The following is a 26,578-nucleotide window of genomic DNA, read 5'->3' on the forward strand; positions in this document are numbered from 1 at the left end:
TAATAGATTCCCAAGCACACATTAATCTAATGGCTATTTTGCCAATTGTTTCTTTTTACCATTATTCCACAAAAATATTAAGTCAATGAATACTTTTACGATGTGTTATTTACCATTTGTCTACATAAATATTAATTCAGTGAGTACTTATCTGTGTGTTCTTTACCATGTTCCCACACAAATATTAAGTTAAGGGCTATTTTGCCTCCAGTTCGTTACCATTATAACTCATAAATGTTAAGTTAATGGCTATTTTACCGTGTGCTCTTCACCGTCTTCCCACACAAATATTAAGTTCATGAATATTTTCCCATTTGGCATTTATCATTTTTCCAAGCCATATTATGTTTTAGCACCTTTACCTTGTTCGCTACCATTTTTCCACACAAACATCAAATTATAAATATTTTACTGCGTGTTCTTTACTAGTTTGCCACATAAACATTAAGCTATTGACTATTTTGCCGTGCGTTCTTTATCAATGTTCCACTCAAACATTACGTTAATGAACATTTTACCGTGTGATCTGGACCATTATCGAATACAGACATGAAATCAAAAAATATTTTGCCGTGTGTTCTTCACCACTGTCATACGCAAGCATTATGTTAATGCCTATTTTTCCGTGTGTACTAGACCATTTTTCAACAGGTAGTAAATTTTTCCAGAGTAACTTCATTTACCATTTGTCCACACAAACATTAAGGTAATGAATATTTTACCGTGTGTTCTTTAACAGATTCCCACGCATACATGAAGCTATTGACTATTTTGCCTTATGTTCATTATCGTTTGTTTCGTGCAAAATTATGTAAATGACTCATTTTTATGTTCTTTACCATTTGTCCACACAAACATTAAGGTAATGAACATTTTAATAGACTCCCACGTATACATTGACCTAATGGCTATTTTGCCTCCTGTTCGTTACCATTATAATCCATAAATGTTAAGTTAATACCTATTTTAACGTGTTTTCTTCACCATTTTCCAACATAGACATCCACGCAAAATTATGTTAATGGCAATTTTACCGTGTTCTCTAGCATTTTCCACTCAAAAACCAAGTTATTAACTATTTTACCGCGAGTTCTTTATCACTGTGTCACATAAACTTAAACATAAAAGTTAATGAATACTTTACCGTGTATTGTTGAACATTGTCCAACATCCACACGACGTCAATAAACAACCGTTTGTTCCTAATGACTATTTGTCCATGTGTTCTTGACCATTTTTGCGACACAAACATTATGTGTGTGACTAATTGACTGTGTTCTGTACTATTTTACACGCAAACATTAAGGTAATGACTATTTTACAGTGTTTTCTTTACCATTTTCCCACATTGCCATAAAGTCAATGAATATTTTTACCGTTTTTTCTTCATTTTTCCACACCAAAGATATGTTCATTAACATTTTACCATTTTTACACACAAACGTTAAGATAATGACTATTTTGCCGTGTGTTCGTTACTATGTTTCCATTCAAAACTATGCTAATAACTATATGACCTTGTTCTCTACAAACTTACATTTAAGTGCAGAGATAATTATTGTCTATCCATTGGTCCATATATACAACCGTTGTTAGTTCCATAGCTGTATGAAACTACACAAGACATTTCAGTCTTTTCGTGCATAAACTAAATATTTGTGTTTTGTTTAGTTCTAGTTTCTTTTTTGACATTGGAATCTTAACTGGAAAAAGTGTTCTCTGTAAACGCGATATGCGTCCATTTTCTAAAACAAGTTTGCACTAGTAAAGGTGTAGACACATAGCATTAGTCACAGTTCTGCACCTGAACTGACTGTTATGACAAAGGCGAATAGACTTCTGGCAGAAATGTTTTATATATAAAATGCGTTTTTCTCTTGTTATGAATCACTTCTTAGTGTGTTCGTGCTCATTTCCATTCATAACTATTTCACTGTAAAATACATATCCCTTGTAGCTGATTATATATTTCTGGTAGTAACATATTCTCAACTTTGCAGAAACCAAATAATGGTTATGCTAAACGTTTATTTTCAGATTTTATGGAGGACCATTGTACCCAGACTCTCACAATGAACTACGGGAGTATAGAGGCAGTGAGAATTCATTTGACTAAAAACAGAAGGTATGGAGACAACATGGGATGCTCCATGAGAGTCGAGGCTCCTGAGGGGAAACTGCTCATTATCAAGTTTGAAGACTTTGACGTACGCGGAATCCCTGATTTGATGTGTCAGAGTGGAGATTTTGTGGAATTTTTCGATGGAAGCTCTGAAATAGCTGCTCCTATCTTGCCTGGTAAGACCTTAACTTATGTTTCACTCCTATAATCCGAAAGAGTTAGTGGAAGTAGCTGCCAAAGTTTGTGTGTGTGTGTGTTAGATTTGTAGCTGAGCTTTAACAAGTTTCCAGTCCTATCGCTATGATGTCTTCAGTGTAGAAGTTTTTAGTGATGTTTAACACTGGGGCATCATGCAACAGACATGTGGCATGGTTTCCCAGCCAGTCACGCAGTCAAAGCTTATGAAAACTAAATTAGACGCAGGACATGAAAGCCAAAACTAGCCAATCTCCATCCGCCTATACTGCTAAATTGAAGATTACTTCATTTCTATCAGACCAAGTTTTGCAGACGAAACATTTTCATGTTAGAAAGTGACAACAACAATAAAATTAGGTTCTATATTCATGTATCCTTCAATACACAGCGTTAGGTTCAGTGACTAAGAAGAAAACCAAGTTCTTTAAGGAGCGAGGTGTTGAACTTTTCGATATTATTTCACTGAAAATGAGGTAGACGTCAACTGTCTTCTCACAAACCTCTTTTACCTATTCTCTCAAAGGCGAGCAGTTACTTCAGCCGATTAAGGAAACGTAGGACCAAAAAGCCACCATCTTCATCGGTAACGATACTTAGGATTTTTGGGGGAGAGACAACATCTACACCTCGATATAAAAAACGCCTTTCTACTCTTAACACAACCGAAAGGGTACGTTATCTGAAGATCAAAAATTCTTTAATCCGCCAATTACAATTTAAAGAACGTTGCAAACAAATCTTCTTGCATTTCACATTACAAAGGAACCGTCTTGTATTTAACATTACCAACATTCTGATCACAAAAATAAACGCTTCTGCATATTCAGTATAACGTTTTTAGCCCAAGAAGACCCTTTTCATCTTTACATATTTAAATTTTACTGATTTGTACATCTCATAGTTACCTGCTGTAAGCTAGTGTAAACCTCAGGGCAGTTCATGAGTTTCTTACAGGATAATATATTGTTCATGAAAAGCGCGGTATTCGTAGTTAGACAGATTATAAAGGCGGTATCTATCATATTAAACAAATTCTCCTTAATCAGCCACTCTCATCCAGGTATTGCAAAAATAGAATATAACTTTGCTCATTTTCCACCTACCTTATGGTCAGAACGCTGAATGAATTATACCTGTCAAAGCAAATGCAAATCCAATACTATTTCGGGCGTCTTAAATGATACATTTTAATGTCTGCGTTACCTGTCATGTAAGAATGCAGTAAGTAATTAAGTCATCTAAGAAGACATTTCAGGTGTGTATCAAGTGTTGACACTGACAATATTGCACTGTTGTCTCGGCACTTTATGCTTCATATTCTGTCAGGTGCGCATACAGTGTTAACAATAACAATCTAGCACTGATCTCTCGATAATTAATGCTTAGTGTTTCATCATGACAGTGGTAAAAATACGATGGGTACAAGGAAGGTATATAGAGAAAATTAAGAGAGTCAAAGAAATATAATTAAGACTGGTACAGGAATGTAGTTCGTTGCTTGCCAGGGGCACTATATATTGATCTGTAGCACACATATCCATCACTGACCAGATATGTCCATGATGAACCTAGAGATTTATTTACATTTCAACATTGCTAGACGGTATTTGTAATATTCATATGTCCTCATCAATGGCAGCAGAGGAGATTGGTTTCGAACTTTAGTGGGAGTCAGATAGGGATGTTTACTGTCACCTACACTCTTCAACACTTTCCTGGAAAGGATCACGGAGGATGATTTGCATGACTTCAAGGGCACTGTCAGCATCGGAGGAAGAACAGTCACTAACCTACGCTTCGAAGATGATACTGATGACTTAGCAGGAGATGAAAAAGGAACTGGCTGACTTCTCTGAGCGCATCGACAAAACCTCCACACCACACGGTATATAGATCAGCGTCACAAAAAAAAAAACATGTAACCAACGAAGAATTCCACAAAAGATCCAACGAGCCATCTGATCCTATGAAGACCTCTTGACCACTGTAAAAAAAGCGTAAAGTGAAGTGGTACGGTCATGTCTCAAGATCATTTGGACCAGCAAAATTAATCTCGTAAGGCACGGTGCAAAGGTGCAGAAGATGAGGCAGACATAATAGAGGTGGGAAGATAACATTAAGGAGTGGACAGGCATGCGAGCTAGAGATTCCCAAAGGACAGCAGAGAATAGGGAAAGATGGCGAATTTGTTGTAAAGTCAACTGTGGTGCCTCAGCAACCTCTTGGGCTAAGGGATTGATGATGATGATGATGATGATGATGATGATGGTGGTGGTGGTGGTGGTAGTGATGATAATGATGATGAAGGTGATTCGTAATATGAAATTATACTGTTGCCAAGCACAAAAGACGACCCTGTAAGCAACCCTCAAGCAAGAAAGTAGATCACGACCCTGTAAGCAACCCTCAAGTATGAAAAGTAGATCACAATGACAGGAATTAGTTATAAAGGTGTTTATACCCAGCAAAATGAAAGAAAATATAATATTAGATGTAATGAAAGCACACACAAGAGTGTCAAAGATTTGGACTAAATCTAGTTGTTGGAGAATTTAAAATAGGTCATGGTGACGAACTTTTAATATATTTTGTACCACTTATACTGCATGCACCTTCTAAGTTTTATTGCTTCAGTGTAAAGATGTAAAGGTGGACCTCAAAACAAATTCTTAACATTTTTCAAACATAAAGTATCTAAACGACTTTTGCAAAAGACATGTGGTATAGCCACTTAGACTACTGTCGAAAGGGGTATGTGACATAGCCACTTAGACTATCACAAGAGAAATGTGGAATAGCTACTTAGACTATCGCAAAGTGGATGTGGCATGCATACTTAGACTGTCGAAGGTGTGTGTGACATAGCTATTTAGACTGTCGCTAAGGAGATGTGCCACAGCTACTTAGACTAACGCAATAGGGTTGTGTCATAGCTACTTAGACTGTCGATAGGGAGATTTGGCATAGCTACTTAGACTGTCACTAGGGAGATGTGGCATAGCTACTTAGACTGTAGCGTGGCATAGCTACTTTGTCGCAGTGTTGATGTGGCATAACTGCTTAGACTGTCGCAAGGGAAATATGGCGAATTACTTAGAGTGTTTCCATGGGGTTGTGGCATAGCTAATTAGACTGTAGCAAAGGGGAATGTAGCTTAGCTAGATAGACTGTGTCACAAAGGGGTTGGGGCTACATCGACTGTCGCAAGGATAATGTGGCATAGGTACTATGACTGTCGCAAGGGAGATGTAGAGTAGCTACTTATACTGTCTCAAGTGGAATGTGGCAAATCTACTTAGACTGTAGCAAGGGGAATGTGTCATAGCTACATAGACTGTCGCAAGGGGAATGTGTCATAGCTACCTACACTGTCGCAAGGGATATGTAGAATAGCTACTTACACTGTCTTAATGGGAATAGGGCATAACTATAGTCTTAATATGCCTCTCCGCTCGTTTATACCCCAAACCGATTTTAAAAAACAGTAATCTTTAATGTGACAAAAAGTGTACAGAACTTAGTCATTTAATTCATTGATTTATAATTTTAACCTGACTCAGTAGAGTGGCCCTAACACCGTCATCATGTGTGCGTTAAATGCTTAACGAAAGTTTTAAATATGATAGACGGACATGCTCGAGATCCATTTCCAGTTCCTGGACAAGTCCATTTTCAGCAAAGGGGTGTGTGCACGACTACATATCTACATACATATGTCGTCTGCTTCCGATATTAACAATGTCGAATCAAGCAAAGGAAAAGAATGACAGCAACAAATTTGCCTTTCACGTGGATTTAACAAGCGGTTTAATTTCTATGCTCATGTGTGCAAAGGGATATAATTCCAAATTCTCGACGTTATGGTAATTTACGGAATTATCCGACAGTTACCAAATAAGATGAATTGCGTCATTATGTTGTTTGGTGGAAATAAACTAGCCCACAGTGTACGCAATATGGCGCCGTGTTAGTATGGAAAGTTCGTTAAGCATTAAATGTGTAGGGGATGCAAGTATTAGTGCCATTTTGGTCACAATCAGCTTGAAATTATAAATCAGTGATTCAGTTGACTTAGTTCTGTGCACTTGTTATCACATTAAACATTTTCATTATTGAAATCGTGGGGGGGGGGAGAAACAAACGGGGATAGCTGCTTAGACTTAGCAATGGGGATGTACCATAACTACTTAGACCATCAAATTAGTGTTTGGCATAAATACGTCGACTCAAAGGGGTGTGTGGCGAAGTTAGACTTACCCTATGCACGTGCTTAGTGTGTTTAAGTGGGTAATCTCTCTCTCCCTATGCATAATATTTATTTTCATTAATTCAACGGAGAAGTGGATTCGATCATCAGATTGTGGAGACTAATTTTTTTTAAAGATCTGTTTAAGGGAAACACAGCAAAAGATTACAAAAAACCCTGAAATATATTGCAGTCAATGTGATATTATGATAAATACATTCAACTGGCATCACGTAATGACATTTTCAATGACTCTGCAACTTCATCGATATAATATACTACTAAAATTTAAAGGTACGCTGAATCTGAGCAGGGAAGAACAGTTAAAGTTCTAAAATTACACAGAAAATTCATGAAAACTACTAATAGTTTTTGAAAATTATTTCCATTTATTAGCTTAAGATATCCTAATATGCTGAAAACGGCATATAATAAAGTTAAAACTATGATTTCATTTTGGGATAAAAGGAAGAAACATGACGATTTTGAAAGATATAGGATTTTATGTAAAAAAAATATACATTTTGCAGACTCTTCCCATCTGTCTGAAGATTCGGTTCACAATCAAATATGATATTCCGTGTATATGATATTCCAAATATGATATTCCCTGTCTCATGTCGAGATCTTCGGCGATTACCCTGCGTGCATCACTCCCATGACTCCATCACTGTCGTCAGAAAGAGCTCTTCTCTACGTAATTCAAACACTATTCAGCAATTGTAATGGTAAAAATGCACTTCTAATTTTTCACTTTTAACAGGAAATCAAACACTAATAATTTTACATGCCATTTTGTCATATGATCATTATGTGCTCAGAAGAAGTAGTTTTTTCATCAGGATTTAACAGTTATATATATGTGTATGTATGTATGTATGTATGTATGTATGTATGTATGTATGTGTGTGTGTGTGTGTGTGTGTGTGTGTGTGTGTGTGCTAGCAATTTGTAATGCCGTGTTCACTCTTCTTTTGTTCTTTTGATTCCAACAATTGTTTTACGATTGCCCTTAATGTTTCAAATAATATGAAGCTCATAATTTCTACCAATCTAAAATTAACATAGCTTCTGCTGAGTTTGGTTTTTAGAATTTGAACACTGACATTTTATTATCAAATTATTATTTGACTGTTGCTTGTATGAAATCACTGGATAAAAAGTGAGAGTATAAAACCAAGGTACTTTAAATTTGGAATTTAGAAAGTACTTTTAAAGCATTGAAATTCTAATTTGACTGATATGTGTTTGATGATATTAGTTTTTTTTAAAAATTAAAATGACAGTCAAATTTACTCCAGCAGCAGAGAGGGTGAACAAACCTTTTGTTAAAACGTCATTTTGAAAAATGAAACCTCATACGAAAAAAATAAGAAATATAAGGTCACTAACGCTAAACCGAAGCCTCTAACTTTACCGATAGTTTCTCTAATTGGGTTAGTTGTTTTTGTTACTTTATTTCTGTCGTTAGTATTTTTCTAAATTTGTATGTGTGTTTTCGTTTACCAACAGGACGTTTTATTGAGGTCGCACCCTCTCTGCTGCTATAATTACATCATCATTATATGAACCAAATATATTATCAAGACGATATTTTGTTCTGTGATGGTGTATTGTTATAAATCCACGTGGAGTAGATTGTGCGTTTGAAAAGACGTTGTTGAACTTAATCATGTCCATATCTCCACTACACCAATAAATTCAGGATTAGTTGAGCTTACTAATATCATTGTTGTTTTTGTTGGAGCTATGTTCGCTACAATTTGTTGAAGTAATTCGTTCGGAGTTGATATTCTTTAAATAAAAATTTTCTAAATCAATCACAGTCATTGCTTCTTTGTAGATTTTAATCATCTCCGTGAACTCAAAATCTGATATTTTTCCATCTGACACTAAGATTTGTTGATAATATCATCTTTGGATCGCAAACGATTAGCAACACTTTGTGCAATTTAATTTCTAATGCTTGCGATTGATATACTTGAGTCTCTAATTCTATCGCCGTCAGTGAATACTGGAATATTATCGGTAGTAGCACCGAGAACTCTACGAACAATGTAATTCCATTTAATATTACTCGTCTTTAAAACACCGTATTTATCCTGAAAAATAACAACTTCATCTCGGTCAACTCCAGAAAGGTTCATAATATTGGCTAGTTCATCTTTAGTCGCGTAATTTGATAAATCAATGTCGTCGACTTCTTTCTTGTCTTTGAACGAAGATCTTTCGTAAATATATACCATTATACTTTACGATCTATTTAAATCGTCTCCTTATATAATCGCGCACGATTTTTTGAAGTGGTAATGTTGATTTGATATAGCGTAGAGTACAGCAATTGCTACATAGGAGGTTCGGTTATTGTCTGTGTTGGTAATGTTGAATACCAGACTGGAGTTTTTATTGTGCTTACGTAATTTATAAATTCTTTTGGTGGAGCCAACCCATACGAATAAAAATAAATAATTCCACGTGTATCAATCGCCTATGAAACCCAATGAGTGACAACGCCGGTGCTATTGTCGAGATTAATAATACATGTTTCAATATTATTTGGTTTGAAAGGTAAACACCTCTAATATTTTTTATATTTAATTTCTTACAGCATCAAATAAATCATAATTTGAAATTGGAAAGAATAGCGAATTGTTCCTGGAAGTCTCAGACCTTTTCCGTATCGATAAAGAGTTCCTGATAATCTTTGACCCCGACCGCGTCTTTTTTATTCCTTGTCCTGTTGCTTTCATTAATGCCATTCGAGCAGTGGTTCCAACAGCACATAATGCGGTCGCTTTTGCAATGGCTGTAGCTGCAGCGGATGTTAACGCTGGTATTGCCGCAAAGTGTGGAAATATGCCACCTGTTTTAATTGAGTCTTTAACCGCACCAGCAGAAAGATTGAGTTTAACGCCTGATTTTGATTGTTTGACACTATTGAAATGTCTGAGCTGACGTTCTGACAAAGATAGTTTATTTTGAGCAGCTGTGATCTGATGTTTTATAGTCACATTTTTATTCCGCAGTTTTTTGCTGAACCTGATAGAAGCTTTATCATCTGACCGGGACTCAGACTGACACAAACATGATGATATGACATTTATAAGTATCGTGAGTGATTTAATTACATGTTTTCTACGGGAGCATCAGCAACTCTCATTCGTCCACCAACACCTTCAAGTAACATTGATTTGTCGCTGAGTATAACGGAGATTGCGCTGCAATTAGGAACAGCTCCAATGTCTCTATTTACTCAAGCTTGGAAGTGAATATCAATGATAGATTGTTTAGATAATTCAAGATGTTTCAGCGAAACGTAATAAATCGGATACAGATTTGTAAAATCTAGTTGTGATATTTGCAAACCAGTATCTATAATTTGGTCACATCCCATAAATGTCATTAACCGATGATGAGCACGTGCTACATGATTTAATTAAAAATTTAATGACATATCTTCATCTGGTTCTTGATGTCCATTTATGCTCAGAAACTCCAAGTTTGTCAAACATCATTGGACTTTATTCTTGCGAGTTTACTCGTTCAGTATTTTGAAAAACAACGAAAATATGCCTTGGCGCAGAAACATCTTGCTGAGATGCTATATGCCACGTGAATAAACCATCAACGGTACTTTGAACACTGTCAGTAGTAGTTGCTGGTAACCATGACACTAATGGTTTACCGCCTGAATCCATAAAAGAGAATAATTGTTGTTATTCGGCAATCGTTGGAGTCATTACCGTCATCCACAACGAAAATTTTGTTAGTAATACTTTACCAGTATCAACGCCAACACCTTCTCGCCAAATAGTATCATCGTCAGTAGCCTTTCTTACAAGTACAGCTGTATGCTTGGCATTAATCGACGTGTTGTAAAACCTAAGTTGAAGCGTGCATTAATGCTAATCATTACAGGTTGTGAATCAACATCACCGGTGTTGGCAGCATTTCTTGGTTGTCCTATAATATACTGTTTGCTGTCAGTAAAGTCAGAAGTGTCTTTAGCAAACATCATTGACATCTGATCTTGTATAATCATTAGAATATCTTGCTAGACCTATTAATGTTGTAGCAACGTCAACGTATTTTTGAATATTTTCAATATTTTTTCCATCAATCATGTATGTAGCACTGTCAAACAACGCCATTATGCCGTTTTTAACGAAGCTAATTATATCATTGGCATTATATTCTATATTATCAGCTTTCAAATGTTCCCTTTCTACTTCATTAAACGCTGCAGCAGGTAAGAACTATCTGCTTGTATCTTGAATTTGCAATTCAATTCGACCACGCTGATCTGGTTGTCGTGCGTCATAAGAATAATGCTGATAATTGCGTATAGAGTCATCTATGAGAATTGGTGCGTCCATATCGAACGCTGGATCAGATATACGTTTGAACATTTATAATAAGTGTTATCGTCTAACACGAAGACCACTTTCTGCTCTTAGACTCGTAGTTATATATTTTTCTTTTTCTGACTGGGGTATATTAGCCATCTCTGCTAGTTTTTGATTTGCAGATTAATGTATTACTTTACTGACATTTGCAGGCATAACTTCAGTGATGGGTAATTTTACTGGCTGTGGTTTTCTTCGTATTAATCGTGCTAATCTATCTTTGATTGCTGAAAATGCTTTACCAGCATCATCACCAACAGCACCAATACCTTTATCACGAATAACCTCAATAGCTTTCATTCCTAATTATTTTGCAATCGGTATTGCTTTTGGAGCTATTCTCTTAAATAAACCTTGAGCAGTATCGACTAGTCCATCTCCGTAAATCACTTTGTACGTTGGCAATCGTGAATTTATTATTCTGACCATTACAGGTCCACGTTGAGCATTATGTACGATCATCTTATTTGCTATTCATTTACTTAATCACTGTGATAATCATCAACGATTTTATCGATGAGAGATCGATAAACATTTATGTCCATGATATCGCCTTTAAATAATCTTCGACAAATATCAGGTGCTTCATTAATAATTTCCGGAGAATTATTTCCAGCAGGTTTTCCTCCAATCAGAATTTTTAATCTATCTACGCCAGAAAGAACGTTGTTAGGACAAGTAATAAGACCACTTCTTTGAGTAACAAAACCACTTCCCGTTGTTTCTTTCACCTGGTGAAGAATGTAATTCCCACATTTGTCAAGTTCTCTCAAATACGGGTCTTTTTTTTTTTCTTGTTCTCTCTCTCTCGTTTAGCTTCTTTTTTTCAGTTCTATTTTTTGTTCAGCTTCTTCATCACTTATTGTTTGAGATGGTTGCTCCGGTAATGTTAATAGTTGTTGTGATTCTAGTAATCGTAATTTTTTTAATATAATCATTTACTTTATCAATAAAATCATGATATTTTGCATCGTTTTTTCTATTGATCCAATCAATTTTACGGTATACTTTATAAACCCAATCGTGCCAGGTTTCACTTTTTACATATTCATTAAAGTACGCAGGTTTCAAAAATACTTTTCTATCATTATGACTATCAACGGCAAATATAGGTAATTTTACATCTTCAATATCCCTTATGTGGAGAATAAACTCTTTCCTGTTCTGATATATCACTCTCTATTTCATCTTTTTTAATACGAACTTGGTCAATATCTTCAAGAACTTCTTAATTTACCTTAATAAGCTGAGTATCATCTACGTCAGTAGGCTGGGAAGCAGCTATGTCAGTTGGAAGTTCTAGCAAGATTTTTTTGTTGTTTTATTAGTTCTTTCTCCTATTTTTCTAGTATATCTAGCAGTTTGTTCTAACGTCGGAAGAAGATATTCAGTAGCTTCTGCAACTCATTCAGTAACTTTTATAACAGTCTTAAATAATTATTCTGAACCCTCTGCAAATTCCACCTGAGACTCCTGACGCGATTGTACTTTTTGTCTGAGAGAATCACGAACGAGGAGATATTTCTTAATTGCCTCTAGTCGCTCTCGAGCTAATCTAGCTGTGTAAGATTCCGTGGCTGACGCCATTATTGGTATATCAGTGATGATTTAATTACTCATATATTTATCGCAGCAGAGAGTGTGCGGCCTCAATATAACATCGGGTGGGTAAACGAAAACACACATACAAATTTAGAAAAACACTAACGACAAAGATAAAGTAACAAAATAAACTAACCCAATTAGAGAAATTCTCGGTAAAGTTAGTTGCTTTGGTTTAGCTTTAGTGAAATTATATTTTGTATTTTTTTCGTATGAGTTTTAGTTTTCAAAATGACGTTTCAGCAAAATGTCTGTTCACCCTCTCTGCTGCTACTCCCTCAATATCAATTTTTTAAAACAATTTCTCAACAAATATTTTGTTCCTCAGCCAGATCCTGTCTTTATGGGAGAGTTTAAAATTACCCTATTTTGTTTCAGGTCTTCCAAGACGATTGTGTCAGTGGCCCGAGCAGAGAATATTTTTGTCTTCCAGTCGCCATCTAATCATACGTTTTATAAGTGACACAGACATGATCGCGGGTAAAGGGTTTAGGTTGCTCATTACCGCATTCAGCATAGGTGGGTATTCATTGCTTAGAATAATGAAATTGAATGATGGTTGTTACGTTTTAGCACCATACGAATGCTCTGACTAATGATTAATATGACAACCAGAGAGAGAGAGAGAGAGAGAGAGAGAGAGAGAGAGAGAAAGAGAGAGAGAGTTATTACTCACATTGTGTTATGTAAAAAACAACATGTGAACAGTGTCGTTCTTGCGATCCTACGATAACATTTTGCATTAAATATTTCGATTTTTGATCGACCTAATACAGTAAAGATTCTGCAAATGAAAAAATGAAAAATATAATGAGCAAGTAAAATAGTCGCGATTACTCGAAGTTTACGGTTTTTAGGTAGTAAATTCATCCTGATTACTCTAACTTTACGGTTTTCAAGTGGTAAAGTCATCCTGGATACTCGAAGTGTTCGGTTTTCATGCGGTGCGTTCTATTTACTAATACTGAATTATAGACATTTAAAAAGTTTAGAATATTAGTGCGCTGTACAACAGAGATTTTTATTTGTGCAGTGCGTCAGTGCATCTCCTCAACGTACATCACATACACCTCGAAGCACATTTTAAATCGGATTATCCGATGTCATCCTTATTATGTTGTTCATATGCAGGAAAACGGCATTTCAAACCGAATGGCGGCTTTCAAATGGTCTGCTCCTCAGCGAATCTTTGATAACGGAATTCGTCCAAAAATAGTTTGGAGATATATCAGAGCTGCATGGAGGACGTGGCAAAGTTTGGACGCCACACTCCTTCAGAACTTCTGTTACAACTGCGTATTTATATGATTTATCGTGCGGTACATGAATAATTCAGGTACCGGTGATTGGAAAGTTGGTTCGGTAGTGTTCCACAACTTTTGGCTAAACTTTGGGGACATGAAAATGTCGAATAACATTGTCAGAATCAGGCAGAGTTCCTGCATTAATAAAAATGCACAGGCAACTTTCTTCACACTCACCCTAAAAAGTGAGCGATTTGTGGTCTCTGCTCGTTTAGTTCGGATGCAGTCTTGACTACTTTCTTGTTAGTCAGGTCCAGAAAAGTAAATCCATATTTCGACACCTTTCACATCTCATTATAACGTCACTGGCTACTTTTTCACATTTAGCGAGTAGCTGTTTGGCGATTTCAACCCGAGTTGCACAAACCTTTCTGAGCTTCAGGTGGTTCTTCATTATATTAAAAAGAGCTGACCTATTAATACCAGTGACAATACAAATATTATTCTCTATCCATCGAACATCATCTATTTCCTCTTCACATAAACCATGTCCCGCTTGTCATGCCTATCTATAGCAGACCAAATGTTCAATACATAATTTTGTTTTTCTTCACTACAACAAGTGGTCCGGCTTTTTGGTTTATCCAACCTACTAGAAACAGGTCTAGAATATGTCAGAAACTCGACCAAACAATTTAGTTGATACATTTCCCAAAGCATAAAACCGTGGTTTTAGTACAAAAATCCATCTCAGAAATACTGCAATGGAGTGATACGGGTTTTAAAAGAGGAAATCGGACATGGAACGAAGCAATACGCTAATGTTCGAAAGACAAAACAGATCCATGTGAAATGGTTTGTGATACCCAAGTTATGCTTGAAACAAAAGCTAGGGTTGCTTCTGCCAATTACTCTTGTCTGTACGATAATAACCAGACGATAAAGACAAGCTGAATCGATATAACGGTTGTAAAGGTTGAATAAAATGCATGAGGTGTTGCCAACTCTCGATCAGGTTGTACTGTGACTTCCACCCATTTGAATGACAGCTCAGATGTTAGTATGACACGGTTGTTTGAAGGAGGCCCCCAAGGAGGCACTCCATGTGCCCTGATGGAACTTAGGACCTTGAACTGAAAAAAAATGTCACTGCGCATGCCGTAACAAGGGATTGAAGAACTGAACACATATTGCAAAGAAATTGCCTTATCACTGTGTTATATATGCTTTAGTTACACCATTTCACTACAACTTATTATTTTTATTTTTTTAACAAGGTTGTCAGAAAAGCACATTTTGCCGTGTTTTTCATTACAGCTCCATGTTCAGATGCGCAACTTCAATGTAGTGGAAGCACACTCTGCATTCAGAAGAAACTGGAATGTGATGGCGAGATCAACTGCCCAGATGAGAGCGACGAGGCCTTGCCTAAATGTCTCTCCACGGCAGCTATCGCAGGAATTGCTGTTGGTTGCGGAATCTTGCTAATTCTTATCATTGTTGCAATCGTCATCGGAATCATCTGTTATCAAAGAAAGAAAAGAGCAAGGATAATAAAGGTAAGTTTTTACTAAGTTTGCGTTCACTAAGAAACAAAAAAAAAAAACTATCATGCAAAAGGTGAAGGCCGAAACATTTCTAAACCAAATTCTGCACCCACTTGCCCCATGTTACAAACGTAGCCTCTTCAATGGCATTAGTAAACAGATTCTCGATATAAAACATCCTTTATGGACAACATCAAACAGGTAGGCAGCATGAAGAGTATTATTTTCTTCAGCTTTTGCATGCTTGGAATATACATGATGTTCATTTCTCCTTGCTGTTTCATTCGGTCTCTATCCAGTATCTTCGCCATTTATTTACGTTGCACTCTACTGTTGGAATATAGTATTAGTTGCATAACTAATGACGTTTTCAACTCATTTTCGGATATGCATACAGTTAGTTTTCGACTTTTTCCTTCCCGCATTGATCAATATTTATTTTTTATTCTATCTCTGTAATGTGCAAATTTGTTCTCATCATACCAAAATATGCAGCTTTCGCCTGCCGAATGTGTGGATCCCAGGTAATTAAAATGGATGTCACATGGATAAACCCAGCATGGAGTTGACTAGTGAATGAGATGAAGGCCATTGATCAAAACAACCAATTTATTTGCAAAGAGAGACATCTGAAAATGTAATGCAGGTCTCTAATATCATGAGCAACTTCACACAAATGATTGCTGAATTTACTATATTCATATTACAGAATTGGCTGCACATTGCCTATAATGAAGTCTCCTAATAATGTATAAGGTGTCAATATATTCTGTCCACATAACATGGCTGGGGTTATTCTGTCCACATAACGTGAAGTTATCCTGTCCGTATAACAGGTGTGAAACTATCCCATCCACAATACAGGTATGAAGTTACCATGTCTACATAACAGATACAAAGTAAATGTGGAATTTCATTTCAGTAGGATGTGAAAACAAAGAAAGAATCCAAAATGCATTATTCCAGCTCTCTAAGAAACCGCCGTGGATCTTCACTTCCACGCAATCGAAGACTAGCAAATATAATTGGAGCGACGACCCAACAACCATGTCCGTCTTAAACTGGGTCAAACGTTGCTTTCACGGAATCAGCCATCATATATTTATTACCGAAGCAGTATTTCCGAATCATTCTCCCATCAACCCGCCCCAACACAACTCTGATCAGCTGAAATGCTATAAAACGATGAAAACCATGAAATGTGTGCTGTACAGTCTTTAGAGCATTCAATGTACAATGTGTGTTGTACAATCGTAAGAGCACTCAATGTGTAATGCGTGTTGTACAATCTTTAGAGCATTCAATGTGCAATGTGTATTGTACAATCTTTAGAGTATTCAATGCGCAATGTGTGCTGTACAGTCTTTAGAGCATTCAGTGTGCAATGTGTGTTTTACAATCTTTAGGGCATTCAGTGTGCAATATGTACTGTACAGTCTTTAGTGCATTCAACGTGCAATGTGTGTTGTACAATCGTAAGAGCACTCGATGTGTAATGCGTGTTGTACAATCTTTAGAGCATTCAATGTGCAATGTGTATTGTACAATCGTAAGAGCATTAAATGTATAAATACATATATAACCTTATATTAGTGCTCATTTTAAAGAAATGAGTCGAGTAATCCGTGCAAGCATTGTGTACCAAAAGAGGGAAAATTGTCTACGAGTTACAATTGCAATAAGCACAAATGCAAGTTCATATTTTTGGCAATGAGGACAATTTTTATATTTTTGACCAAACTGCAGAATCGTTTAGTAAAATGACCTTGAAATACACTCCTTTGTCTCATTCAGTGCACCTTTCCGTTAAATGACCCTAGGACGTTATTTGTGGTATCAGTCATTCTCATCACACGTGTTACATATATAGAGGATCTCAAATGGGGAATGATTTAATACCGAATTTATGAAACTCGTTGAATAATGTAAAACCTTTCGCTCACATATGCTGGCAAAAGCTGGACGTTATTCAACGAGATTCATAAATTTAATATTAAATCATTACCAATTTCAAATTATTTTTATCATATAGGTTTATTCTAATGGAAATTGTTTAGAGAGAAAGAATAAATATTTTCTTTCACACTGGTTCAGACGATGCACCCCTCATATACTGCTCTTAAAGAAATAATCCCATACCTTATAAGAATTAATAATGCGCAGTTCTATAACCAGTAACATTTAAAAGTTGAATTTATTTTTACAAGTTATGACTCAAAAATCATCTGTCCTTTCATATTAATAAACCAGCTGAGTCATATAGCATTATGAGATAGAATGGAAATTAACGTGTGAAAAGTGAATGATCACTATAGGGAACTACATCAAATCTATATACGACAAGAAAGTTTGCATAGAGTAAGAAGAAACTAGAACCATTCTGATCATTTACTATGTGCATCAGTATATTTATATGAAAACACAAAGTAATGTAATCTCTGTACATATCATGTTATGACCACAAAAGGATTTCCTTTCAGAAGCGAACTCATTTATTTTCTTTTAGCAGCGTAGTCCTTGTAAAACACTCATAATACTGGTCTACAGCCAAAATGCTTCCGAAAACTATGTAGTCAAACTTTACTAATTATGGGTCTTTGAGAACGAAAATGATGCTTTTAATTGTTGATTGGCTCTAGTTTAAAAGATATAATATTGTGTCGCTATATACGACCCTTGATTTGGTAATGGCGGAGGGTAAGTGAGTTATAAAGACACGGGATCTCAATTTAAACCAGAAATACATCTTTGACTGGATCAATGAATAAATCTATAACTAGATTTGGCCAGTATTGCTGTTTATGCAAAACAATGAATGATGCAATCTGAAGCTGGTATTGCGTCATACACGATATGAATTGCGTCATGTTATTCCTAGAAGTCTTGGATGATGCAATCATAACTAAGCTTACATGACTCTGCTGAACAAATTGCCCTATATCAGCTCTAGAAATCATACAGTTTCGTGCACTCTTATTTGTCAGTGTTTGATTTTGCAATGAGACACGTTTCTCTTTAGCCAAAGTGATCAGAGATGACTCGTACTTGTGTGAACAATGAAGATAACTTCTGCTATGTTTGTGGTGAAGTGACTTTTCATCACAAAAGCGCAGCATAACCACTGTAGCTAAGAAAGCCTATCACTTTTATTTCGGCTGCAAAATTGGAGATCTGGACAAGAGGTGGGGCCCACACATATGCTGGAACACTTGTGCAATAAACAGTCGCCAGTGGTTAACAGGAAAAATAAATCTATGCCTTTTGCAGTGCCAATGATTTGGAGAGAGCCAATGTATCATATAAGCAAACGTTACTTTTGCAATGGAATGGTGTTTCAAAGAAGGAAAAGTTGACTGTGCACTATCCAAACATTCCATCAGCAATATGTCCAGTACCCCACGGAGAAGGACTACCGGTTCCTGATGCACCAAAATCATTCTCAATTGAGTCAGACGAGGAGGAGGAAGAGGATAACACTTCTAGTCCTGAACCATCAATGTCACATGACCCATATTTTCTCCCCTCCTCCTCCTCTGAACAAAGCCTCGTAACACAAGGTGACCTGAATAACCTTGTCAGGGATTTGGAACTATCCAAGAGTAACACAGAGCTGTTGGGCTCTAGACTACAACAGTGGAATCTCCTGGCAGGTGATGTTAGTGTTTCCATGTTCCGTAACCGTCAAAAGGATATTGTCCCATTCTTATTCATGGAAGGTGATCCTGTAGCCTGCAACAACATCAATGGTGTGATTGCAGCCCTCAGCATCGTTAATGATCCAGGTGAGTGGAGACTGTTCGTTGATTAATCGAAGACGCGTCTTAAATCTGCTTTGCTGCATAATGACAATGTTTTGCTATCAATTCCAGTTGGTCATGCTGTCCATATGAAGGAAACCTATGAAAACATGAAACAACTTTTGAGGTGCATAAATATGACCAACATCAGTGGCAGCTTTGTGGCGATTTGAAAGGTTTTGCTCACTTGCTTGGTCTGCAGACTGGATACACAAAGTACTGCTGCTTTCTCTGCGAATGGGATAGTCGTGCGCGAGATTCCCACTGCATCAAGAGAATAGAGACTGGCCACTCTGACAGTCATTGGAGCCTGGGAGGACACGTGTTCAGCATCCACGACTTGTTGAATCAAGATAGTGTTACAATCCTTGCACGTCAAACTGGGTCTGATGAAGAACTTTGTCATGGCCATTGACAAAACGCAAGCAGCAAGGTTAAGTGAAGCTAAGGTAAAGGAAGGTCTTTGTTGGTCTTAAGTTTCGTGAACATCTTCAAGATGATGCATTTAATAGTGCACTGAGTGGCAAGGAAAATACTCCATGGAAAGCCTTCCAGTTAGTGGCAACAGATATTATCAGAACCAACAAGGCGGACAATTACAGGGAATTGGTGGAAAAACTTCTCAGGGCATACAAAAGAAATGGTTGCAACATGTCACTAACGATACATTTTTGCACTCCCATCTAGATTTTTTCACCGACCTGCGGAACAGTGAGACACCAGGACATTGAAACAATGAAGAAACGCTATCAGGGCAAATGGAATCCATCAATGCTAGCATACTATTGCTGGACCGTCATAAGAGATGCTCCATTTAATGAATACAAGAGACAAACCAAGAAGCACCGAGTAGACAATGAATGAGGACTAAACTATGTATTTATATATACATAATAGTTTTATGCCTTTTGTTTCATAATAAATATTATTTATAGAACCATATTGCTGTTTTTTTTTATATAAAGTGTTAACATAAACAGGACAGGTGAAATATAATCATGTAAAGCAATTATAAACACATGAAAAGACCTAAGTTTACAATTTATGATTAAAATTCTACTATCTACTCATTAAACATAGACTTAAAATCTAAAAACTTAAATATCTTGGAAACAGTAGCCCATCAGTAGTTTTTAATTGCCACAGTTTAATTCAGCACATCATAATCAATAATAAATAGCACATTTTACTTCTGAAGTAGACGGCTTCCAAAGAATTGTAGACCAGAGTAATCTGCCATATTGACAGCAGTTCGGAAAGAACAGGGCAATTATTAAATTCGACCGCTTATTTACATGACACACTTTCTATGTATGAATGCTAACAAAAGAAACTGTGCACGTTTGGTCCCCTTTCTTTACATGCAACGGACCAGAAGAACGATAGGCAAAGTGACCAAGTTACAAGAAGAAGCTTATAATGCAAAAAATTCTTTTGTTCCATCGTTATCGAACTTTCAGAGAGCTGTACAAAGCAGGCATGTATGCGAGTACAAAACTGCTGACCATTCACAGTCCACTGCCCCGGATGTTATCATGAGAACACATGATACGTTTGAGGAGAATGAACACCAGAGGCAACTAGACAAAATTCCGAGTACATACTGGGAAATTCGACTGAGTCAGGTGGAGATCACTCCAATAACTGACATCTAACCTAATGCGGAATATTGAGGCAAGTACGTGTTGCATGCATGTCCTCTTTTTCACACACACACACACACACGCACGCACACACACACGTGAACACACACACACACACACACACATATATATATATATATATATATATATATATATATATATATATATATATATATATATATATATTGATGTTACTTCTTTCACGCATAGAATAGCTGAAGAATTTAACATAACATATCCTCTTTTTCACAAACACACACACACACACACACACACACACACACACACACATATTGATGTTACTTCTTTCACGCATGGAATACCTGGATAATTTAAAATAACTTGCACACAGAGACAGAGAGAGAAAGAGAGAGAGAGAGAGAGAGAAAAGGACAGAGAAAGAGGTCAAGACATTTTTTACAACTTGTATATTTTTCTGATATGTGAACGAAGCATATGAAATGCAAAGATCAATAAGAAATAAAAGCAGAACAACATTATACCGTGTAGTACAACGTTTTCATTTACAGGTCAGACAACGACAACAAATCCGAATATCGGTGATGGATCCTGTAAAAGCTGTGTAACATCGTTTAAAAGTAGTGAAAGAACCCATTGAAGTTTCCTCTGATGCGTGAATACCATCCAGTTTCCTCTGATGCGTGAATACCATCCAGCTTTCTTACTGACACAAAGTCGAAAGTAACAGCGGAGAAGTAGTCCAGAGTTATCTTTATTTATTTTCAAGGGATATCGGATGCCTCGTGCACTTTTTGTATCAATAAGAAGAATAGTTACGCTATTCTGATGTTGAGTGTGTGTGTGTGTGTGTGTGTGTGTGTGTGTGTGTGTGTGAGAGAGAGAGAGAGAGAGAGAGAGAGAGAACCATAGCGTTATTGACATCAATCTAAAAATGATTATACTTCTTTATTATCAAGCGACTACATCTAAATGCCTAAATTTGCTTAAAGGAAAGTTGAAAGTGAAATAATAGTCCTACAATTAGTATATCAATGACACCAGTCTTGTTTTGTCTCTCATCTACAAATAGTTTAAAGTTACTGCAAATTCACTTAAATTCGTCACGTAGAAGAAAAATTAAAAGCGAACATTGATGGAACAAAATTCAAGATCTTAAGAAAACGGGTGAAAGGCTAAACATTTTAAAAGGTCAGTTTAAATATTTTTTTAATGTTTTTACTTTTATTTTGTTTTTGTTTATTTGTGTCTTGGGGTTTGTACTTACTGCAAATGTACACAGTTTATGTGTCTAATACAAGCTTACACAACACACAAAAATGTCATTGTACCAATATACACAAAACAAAAAATATAATTGTAGAGTTCAAAATGTCAGCTCCTTAAATCGTTAGAAGAAACAAGAAAGCAATCTTGCAAGGTTTTCACAAGGTGAAGTTTACATTTCTATTCGTTTGAATGTAATTGTCTTCCTGTGTACTGGTGTATTTAAATTTCCATTAATTTCAGTGTAATTGTTTTCCTCTATGTTTTTTTTTGTATATAAATTTCCATTTATTTTTATGCGATTGTTTTCCTGTATAATGTTTATTTTGTATTCAATCTATTTGTTCATACGACTTTTTATAGAGTTGATTATAGATTCAAACAAATTTAATTAGTTTAGTTTATTATAGAATGAATTATTTAATGTTTTTTTCCTACTAATGTCGACTGTAACTTGTGTGTGTGTGTGTGTGTGAGAGAGAGAGAGAGAGAGAGAGAGAGAGAGAGAGAGGGAGAGAGAGAGAGAGAGAGAGAGAGAGAGAGAGAGAGATTAGGCCTTTAACAATTTTTCAGTCATAACGCTACGACGTCTGCAGTGTGGCAGTTTATAGCGATGTCTAGCACTGGTGCATCATGCCGCAGACATTTAGCATCATGTCCGAGACCAGGCAGACCAGTCCTAACACTGACTTCTTAATGTTGAGCGTCTAGCGAGGCAGCTGCTAGTACCATTTGTATAAGTCTTAGGTATGATTTTGTTAACGGTTCGAATCCGCGACCTCCTGCACCCGAAGCGGACGCAATAACAACTAGGCCACCGGAGCGGTCACTTATTTTTGTAAGTTTTTAAGTATATAGCCTTGTTAATCCATTATATTAAAATAGCTTTGTGCTCTCCTACCTCCGATCTATTGTAGCTTCATTTTAAAATCTTTTTCTTGTGAGTGAAATTCAGTAAATCCATAAATGTACAAAATGTGTCTTGTCATTTTGCGTCCGTAAGGCTAGTAATACCGTATACAGTCTAGTATAGGTCCCATCCAACAGCAAACAACATAGAACCAGATAAATTATGGTCAGACATGGGACTCTGTTGTTTGTTCTACTGATTATTACTGAAAAGCAACAAAGACTCAAGTAGCAGCTATTTAACCAATCGGCATTGAAAGCTTATGCAGAGAAGTCCGAGATGTGCCATATGTGCCTGACCTACAATGCTGAGATTATTTTCGCAATCGGAACGTCGCTCGGCCATATCCTTCACTTCGTGAAATAACCTCGGAAACAGTGGTATTTGGTGATTCGCCTCTGGCGGAGTAAACCACATGTGATATGAAAACAAAAACAGAGGAAAGTACGATTATGAATTCGTATCCTTCATCTGCAATATTTCTCCTTGTGAACAAGAGTAGTTCAGAAATTATTTCTCAACTACAAATGACATCTGAGGTTTCTTTCTCGACTTGACAAAAATGGCCGATTGGTTGCGTTCAGTTCCACATTTCAGTTTTGTGTATGATATTAACGGGAAGGGTGTTTGGGATGGGTCGAGTTTCTATGCAACTTAATTTCAGTAAATATTGATTGTTCCTCGGCCGTTTGGATCACCTGTGGTTTTGGTGTTACTTTTGTAGTCAGAGACTAAACGTATATTGTGTAATGTAATGTGAATTCAATTTGTATACAATTATTTTTAGAATATTAGAATTTAAGTATTATAATATTTAGAATATGTATTCAAATAAACAAATAAAAAATGTCTTCGTGTTGCATTTTTATTTAATGGCTACAAGGTCGTGGAGTAATTACACGATTCTTTTTGGTTTCAGGCTCTATACACAGGTTTTCAAACAAAACGTTCATTTTCAGATATCAGTGATATTTATGCATTCATTACGCATGCTTACGCTTTAGCTATTAAGGAACTGAAATTAAATAAATGGAAATTTTGAATGATCCAAAGTAATTATTACTGAAGTATTTGTAACCTGGAGACAATTGTATTATTGTCTCAAAATGTGATGAAAAATGTACTAAGTTTTTCATGGAAACGTGGGCTGAGTCGACACGACGTACATTTAGCGACATAATAACCACGCGCCAGTATATTTGAAAACAGGGAGCTGCGAGACTGCGACAACAAAACACCGTACGATGCTATGTCCTCAGTTACGTTTGCTGATCATTTGCTGTGTTTGAAAAATTATAAAGTAGTATTCAACATCCATGTTGACATACTATGTGTCCTTAAACATCTTGTTCACGATACCAGACTTTATTTTATCGCCTCTTTGCCATTTCATATCAGTTGCCTCAATGCCCTGATGACGTCTTCTTTTAAATAAGACATGAGCTTGATTTTGAGAGATTTATAGCAAGCCTGACTAGTTCTTAGGGTCACACGAAAGTCCGGTTGAAATGAGACTAGCCCACTTTCAGGCTTTTATTGTACAGCAAAGAACTGATGTAGAAGAGATGACCTCTATCAAACAGTTATTCTTCATCCATTTCAGCTCGACTATGATGGTGAAACGATGAAAGCCAGTCGAACCAGACCATACGCTTCCCCTTCCTTGGCACGTCAAAACGGCGTAAAGACGACATCTGCCTAAGAACAAGACAACTTTGCATGTAAGCATTGGATGCGACACTTCCGTTTGAGATCGGACAATCCAATGGAACGCTTTTTTATGTTCCATCATATACACTTTTTTATTAGGAAACATCGTTCATGTGAACTCGAAAACTAAGAGGAAAAATGAAATTTTTGTCTATAAACAATACCGGAAAAATGTAGATAAAGAAGGCTTTCTCTACTAAGAACTTTTGCAAACCCTAATTTTGTATTTCTGCAGATGCCCGGAGAGGTGTTTTAATTTTGTTCCGTTATCTCAAGGAACATTGCAAAGAATTAATGTTATCCACACAATGTTTATATCTATGATATTAACTAATGTTATAACGACCTACCTCTTTTAATAATTTAGCAACTCAAACAATGCTGGTATTGCCGGACAATATCTCATCACATAATACTGTAATTCTGTAAACAGTTTACTCACATAATATACATCCTAATTATGAATATATATATATATATATATATATATATATATATATATATATATATATATATATATATATATATATATATATATATATATATATATATATATATATATATATATATATATGGATTGACAAACTAAATTGCCCGACTTGCTACAAGCTCAAATTTGGCCCGGGCAAACTCACATTTGTAAGTTACTAGCCAGCGGGCAAGTCCACAATAAATTGAGAGAGTGATACAAGATACTATATATTTTATTGAACGTCAGTGTGTGAGTAAAAGGGAGTAACTCTGTGCGGGATCGTGTTCAGTTCTTAATGCTTCATGTTTTGCACGTTTATACCCTGCGATCTCGCCACAATATCAGCACCTTTATTTAGCGTTTATATGTTCAGCATAGTTGGCTATAATTGCTATCATTTATTGTATGTGTCATTTCCATCTTGTTACCATTGTCAAGAGCAGTCTCGCATTTTCTCAAGGCGCAGACGAGATAACAAGAATATTAAATATTTCAAGGAAGTTTATACAAAAAGGAATAAACATTTATATTTTAACTTATCAGTTACATGGTAATCGTAACATTTGTACATATTAATGATTCGCTAACTATCATGCTCTAGGTTAGCATTAGACAGTTTGTCCGAGATTTTCAAAGGTAGTTTTGATCCATGTCATTCTTTTTATGGACACTGTGTTAATTGTGAAAAGTACAACTCGTGAAATTTCTTGGACGTGTGTGTTTGGATGTAAAAGGCACTCGTATCTAACGATTATCTACCAGGCGTTCTTATGTTAGGAAAATGTAGCACCCAAAGCCGATGGTTATAATATCTTCGTTTACGTAATAATTACAAGAGACTCGATATATACTGCTTGGCAAAAATTAAATGGAAAAAAATATAAGTGTTTCCAAATCATTCTCAAAAGTCGAATTCTCAAACATTTGGATGTATGTCACTGATTTGAAAGTGACTATATGATAATTGTACAATAAATGGATAAAATAGGTGAGCTGTGTGTATAAATAAATTACAACAGTCTTGCTTTAATCTCTCTCTCTCTCTCTCTCTCTCTCTCTCTCGTAGCTAATTCCAAAATCAATTCTACCGTCTCTGTGTGCATGTATATGCCTATGTATGCTTTTGCTCTTCCAAATATGTATTCATTTTAACTCTTTCTAACCTACGTGAAAAAATTGTGTATTTATAATTTTACATAAGATTATCTATCGACATATGGGTTGTAAGGTGCCGAGAGATACAAAGAAAACAAATGTTTCAATATATATAATGTGATTTTTTTTTCTTCTTATTAATTTGCTCATGATGGGATAATATATTTGGGGCAAGCTCAAATCTTCCAAAGGCAAGATCAATTTTCTTTTTATAAAATTTGTAAACCCCATATATATATATATATATATATATATATATATATATATATATATATATATAT

General features: G+C 36.0%; 1 protein-coding gene across 1 annotated transcript; it reads left to right on the forward strand.

The window, feature by feature from the left end:
• Positions 1 to 1,988: 1,988 nt before the first annotated feature.
• On the forward strand, positions 1,989 to 25,064 carry LOC149782719 (low-density lipoprotein receptor-related protein 12-like). The gene is made up of 4 exons (XM_089934906.1): positions 1,989 to 2,298; positions 12,953 to 13,093; positions 15,136 to 15,377; positions 24,564 to 25,064. The coding sequence occupies exons 1-4, from the start codon at positions 2,043 to 2,045 to the stop codon at positions 24,660 to 24,662; spliced, it is 738 nt and encodes a 245-aa protein (XP_089791032.1). The 5' UTR covers positions 1,989 to 2,042; the 3' UTR covers positions 24,663 to 25,064.
• The last annotated feature ends 1,514 nt before the right edge of the window (positions 25,065 to 26,578 follow it).

The sequence above is a fragment of the Sinohyriopsis cumingii genome, chromosome 15 (genome assembly GCF_028554795.1).
Source record: "Sinohyriopsis cumingii isolate HCF-2022 chromosome 15, ASM2855479v2, whole genome shotgun sequence".
NCBI classification, from domain to species: domain Eukaryota; kingdom Metazoa; phylum Mollusca; class Bivalvia; order Unionida; family Unionidae; genus Sinohyriopsis; species Sinohyriopsis cumingii.

Bases quoted from the DNA above. Each gene is read 5' to 3' on its own strand.
- LOC149782719 (XM_089934906.1), top strand. From the start codon at position 2,043: ATGGAGGACCATTGTACCCAGACTCTCACAATGAACTACGGGAGTATA. The intron at 2,299-12,952 runs GTAAGACCTTAA...ATTTTGTTTCAG, and splicing joins AGCTGCTCCTATCTTGCCTG to GTCTTCCAAGACGATTGTGT. The intron at 15,378-24,563 runs GTAAGTTTTTAC...CATCCATTTCAG, and splicing joins AAAGAGCAAGGATAATAAAG to CTCGACTATGATGGTGAAAC.